General features: G+C 51.6%; 1 protein-coding gene across 1 annotated transcript; it reads right to left on the reverse strand.

The window, feature by feature from the left end:
* Positions 1–1,494: 1,494 nt before the first annotated feature.
* LOC123149428 (probable esterase D14L) lies at positions 1,495–4,073 on the reverse strand. The gene is made up of 3 exons (XM_044569087.1): positions 3,660–4,073; positions 3,350–3,576; positions 1,495–2,200 (listed from the first exon to the last, which is right to left on the reverse strand). Exons 1-3 carry the CDS (start codon positions 3,795–3,797, stop codon positions 1,636–1,638), a joined length of 930 nt encoding a protein of 309 aa, XP_044425022.1. The 5' UTR covers positions 3,798–4,073; the 3' UTR covers positions 1,495–1,635.
* Between the last annotated feature and the right edge of the window lie 718 nt (positions 4,074–4,791).

Raw genomic sequence — 4,791 nt, forward strand, 5'->3', positions numbered from 1 at the left:
ACCTCTCCTTTCCCCTTGCTGGATCAAGAAGGAGGAGACGTCTCCCGTCCCGTACGTGTGTTCAACGCGGAGGTGCCGTCCGTTCGGCGCTGGTCATCGGTGATTTGGATCACGTCGAGTACGACTACATCATCACCGTTCTTTTGAACGCTTCCGTGCGTGATCTACAAAGGTATGTAGATGCATCTAATCACTCGTTGCTAGATGAACTCCTAGATGATCTTGGTGAAACGAGTAGGAAAATTTTTGTTTTCTGCAACGTTCCCCAACAGTTTTCTCATTCACCCTGATTCATACGGGTTGTTTTTCTCCTGGTTCTCGGATTATGGGCTGGCGTTAGTGGATTCGGGCATTTCCAAAGAGGACCCGTAAACCTCACGCAATAGTCCATCGTCCGGACTACGTTGTCCGGACCGCGGAAGCCATTCAATACCGACCTGTATCAGTCTGCGGGGCGGTCCGAAGGCGACTTCTTCCTATACCGGAGACAAAAGTAGGGGAGGTTTGCGGGAGTCCGGACCGATCCCAGGCCGGTTTCAGACCGCCCTGGCCCACCAACTAAAACCTCCACTCTCCTACGCACGTTCCCTGCCGGTACCAACTGCCCGCCTTCATGCCGTTGTAGAGCGCATCGCTCCGCATTGAACACGGCTCAGGGCGGACGCGACCTCTCACTGCCTCCACCATTGAAGCGGTGTGCCAACTCCTCTCCAACAAGGAGATCCAACTCCTCTTGAACTTCCGGGGTTGGACTAACACCTAGTGCCAATTAAACCCACATGGGCCCTTAGAGATTTTCAGAAATTGCTAGATGGGCCTAAAGCCCACCCCATATTTCAGCAATGGCCACCTTGTGGCTAGAGCGCGAACGGCAAGCAGGGTCAACTTGGTTGAGCATGGCCGAGGATGCAGCAGGCACGGTCGAAACGGCATGAGGCGCAGGGAAGCGAAGACGGTCACACACGGGAGGAGCCAAGGGAGGCACCGGGCCGAGCCTATTCTTAGCAATACCACGGTTGTGAATGACTGACTTTTTCAATCCTTTCGACCTTGGTTTCGTAGGAGCAAGTCAGTAAGGTTGAGAAATGGAACCATCTGATTTGATTCGTTCCCAATAGCCATGAGATGATCATCTTAGGGTGATCCTTTTGTCAACGGATGCTCCTATTACACTCGTAGTCTCTGAAGGATGAGAACCCACTATGTAGCATCTACATCGATAATTCAACCCGGCACTAATTTCTGGGGTTTTGGGGCCACTCCTTGCCGAAATGGCCCGGTAGCTCGCAGATGATGCAGTGGATGGGGTCGCGGCAATCCTTCCGGTGGAGGTGCTTGCTGAGGCATCTGATGCAGCGCCCTCTGAAGCGGCTTAAGAAAGCATTGTGGCCTGGATCTGCATTGAAGCCCCTATAACTTGATATTGGCTCTTTCTAAAATAGGATTCTATCATGCCTAAAATGTTAATCCAACTAGAGATATACACAACAGATATGTTTATTCACGTGCTAATTAAATTTTAGAAAGCATAACACAACTTGTAGATGTACAACCTACGAGTACTACATATCTTGGGCATGGACGCATGGTGGCCAACATCAATCTCACTCCATACACATCTTCTTTAGACCCTACCTACGTCGTGACGTCGATGCCACCATCAATCTCGACCTCAGTAGCGACAGGCACCGTCGTTTCTCCCTCCTCCGTGCCATCGTGCCCGATCGAGAGCCCCTGGTGGCGCAGCCGCAGCAGCACGCCGTCGAGTATGCCTGCCACCCGCGTCGCCGCGACGAGCTGGGGAAAGTGCCCAACGGACTCGACAATCACCACAGCCACGTCTGTGCCTGCCTTCGTCATCCTCCGTTCCATGTACTCTACCACGACCGGGGGTGCGGCGAAGTCATGACGCACCCCGACGATGGTGCACTGTGCTGGCACGGCGTCGAGGGCCGGGCGCTGGTCGCCGAGGAAGATCATCCTGGCCACCCCGAGAGCCACGGCCGGGTCCATGGCCAGGAAGCTCCGCTCCAGGGGCTCCACGGTTGCGGCCGCCATGTCGTCGGCAGCGCCCCCGGCGGCATTGGGGACGAAGCCCTTGACCCAGGCTTGGAAGTCGGACTCCATGGCCCCCAACATACCGTGGATGGCCGCCTCCTCGAAGCCGCCCACGTACCCTTCCTCCTCCGAGTTGATGTACCTGAAAGGCATTGAAAAATAATTTCTCATTTTGTCACTTAAATACACCGAGAGTTCATTCAAATGGACTTTGTCACGAAACCAGCTTCCACAGCAGTTGAAAGTCAAACCATGCATGCACCACGGGTAGTCACAGTTTTCCCAGGGTAAATCGATCTGGTGTTGCTAATTCTAAATCGCCATAGGAATTTTTAACTCCATATAATTTTTGAAACGATTTAACTCCATATAGATTTCTTAAAAGATAAACACATTCTGAGTTTAATGAAAAATACAACTCACGGCACCTTTTAGAATCGATTTAGACATAGAAAAAACTCAGTGGACTCAAATGGATATACTACTAGCTAGTAGGTGGTACTACGGGAGGGAACTTTTGGTCTATGGGTGTATATACACCCTATATGTAAAAAAAAATTTAGTAATTCAACCAAAAGTCGAAAATTCCTGAAAATATTTTTGAAATAAACTTGACCTTCCATTGTACTCGTGAGGAAATAAATCCACAAAAAAAATATCCCCTTGACTTCTTTTCAAAAAAGACAAATTTTTGGCTAAAATAGTGTGAATAGTGACCTATAATAGCAAATAAATTTTGTCTTTTTTGCTGTGAAGTCAACTTTTTTTTCTCATCCAGACTTTTTTACTAGTGCAAAAGTAAGTCAAGTGTTTTGTCAAAATAGTTCTTACCTATTTTGACTTTTTATTAAAATAATAAAAAAATCCCATATAGGGTGTATATACATGCATGTTCCAAAGTGTATTTCCCGTGGTACTACTAGATATTTTTGAGCGACATGTGTTGCCATGCCACGTCTCAATCGACCGTAGTTATTAGGCGGCCGGCACCCGGCGGTGATGCACACAATTTGGCGCCATGAGGAAGGAGATGAGTGGACAGAATAGATTTCCCCTTGGCTACGGCGACCGTGACTTGTGCATGTAGGCTCGCCGACGTGGACATGGCAATAAATCCGAAAAGGCTAGATAGATCACAAGTTGCCGTGCGTGCACGGTGGCCGGCGCGCGCAGACAGACGCCGCCGCCGGCGACATGCGTCGATAGATGGACCTCCGGCGCGCGCGGTCGATGTGTGATGTGCCGTACGTATGCATGCACGGATGACGCAGAGATCCACGTAGGTGCTTACCTTGGGGAGGCGCAGAGGAGGAGGAGGTGGGCGAAGAGGTCGGGTCGCCGGGCGGCGGCGATGCAGCCGACCATGGCGGACATGGAGTGCCCCACCAGCACCGCGCCGCGGACCTCCCTCTCGTCCATCAGCGCGATCAGGTCGTCCGCGAACCGGCCGAACGTGTACCTCGCCTCGTCGCCGTCCTCGTCGGCGCCGGCGGTGAAGTCCCAGTCGAAGAGGAGCACCTGTGTCCAGAAGCCGGCCGGTCAGCTACCGGTTTAATCACCGACGTAGGCACCACATGCGCATGCCCTGTGTGCGAACGTACCTTGTTCGCTTTGGTGATGGAGGGCAGGATCTTGTCCCAGGACGCCTGGTCCATGCCGTAGCCGTGCGCCAGCACCACCGTGCCCCCCTCGCCGCCGGCGACGACCACCTCCCTCGCGTTCGCGCACCACCGCCGCATCCTCGATCGCCTCCTCAACTCAACCCCAAGCCTACTTGGTTCCACTCGCGTCTCCTCTCGTGCACTTGCACATGTGGGGAGAAGGAGATCGATCGGTGGTGTAACTTATAGAGGTAGACCAGCCGTCCCCATGTGGATGTGGTGGGTGATGTGCGCGTCAGCTAGCGTGTGTATACAAAATCCGCTGGGTGTGCCCCGACCGGCAGCCAGGCACGAGCATCCAGAAGAAGGGTAGGAAAATGGAGATTCCGTTCACTAGCCTGGAAAGTGCTTCTTTGTCGTCTATCAGACCTGGCATGAACTGGCGAACTCATGGCCGGTTGGTGCAAAGTCGTACTCTCCTACACGTACATGTCATCCTCCGACGACAATTGACACAACAGAAATCTAGTTAATCAGATTCGGGTGGAAATTTACGCTTTACTTCGCGTCGTTTGGAAAAGTCAAACCTGACGAAAATTCTATGTTTTGTAAGTTATCTTCGAAACCATCAGCTGGATTCATACTTGGTCGTTACTTTGCAAACAGGATGGGGGGCTGTTCTTTGTGCAACTGATGGGAGATGATCTCTTAGGATTTGTTCGGTCGATTTTGGTTCACGGCTTACTAGTAGGATTTGTGATGCACAAGCATTATTTACTACTCCCTCCGTCCCGAAATATAAGAACGTTTTTTACACTGTACTAGTGTAAACAACGTTCTTATATTTTGAGACGGAGGGAGTACTCTTTTCTTTTGGGAAGCTCTATTCATAGGTAACTGGAAAAACAAGTCATCAGTCACTTCTTATATGAACCGTCTGATCTTTATTCAACCGCCCAAAACAAATCTAGTATTGTTCATCTTCAACCTCCCTTCCTTCTTCCTCCTCTCGATCCCCGGCCTACCCCGCCGCATCCGCCGGCCTCTAGCACCCCCGCCTGCGGGTGTTACGGTGCGTCGCGCTGCCCTCCCCTCGACCTCCACCCACCTTTGTTGCTAGCCGCCGCCCTGG

Source organism: Triticum aestivum, chromosome 1B (assembly GCF_018294505.1).
Source record: "Triticum aestivum cultivar Chinese Spring chromosome 1B, IWGSC CS RefSeq v2.1, whole genome shotgun sequence".
Lineage (NCBI taxonomy): Eukaryota > Viridiplantae > Streptophyta > Magnoliopsida > Poales > Poaceae > Triticum > Triticum aestivum.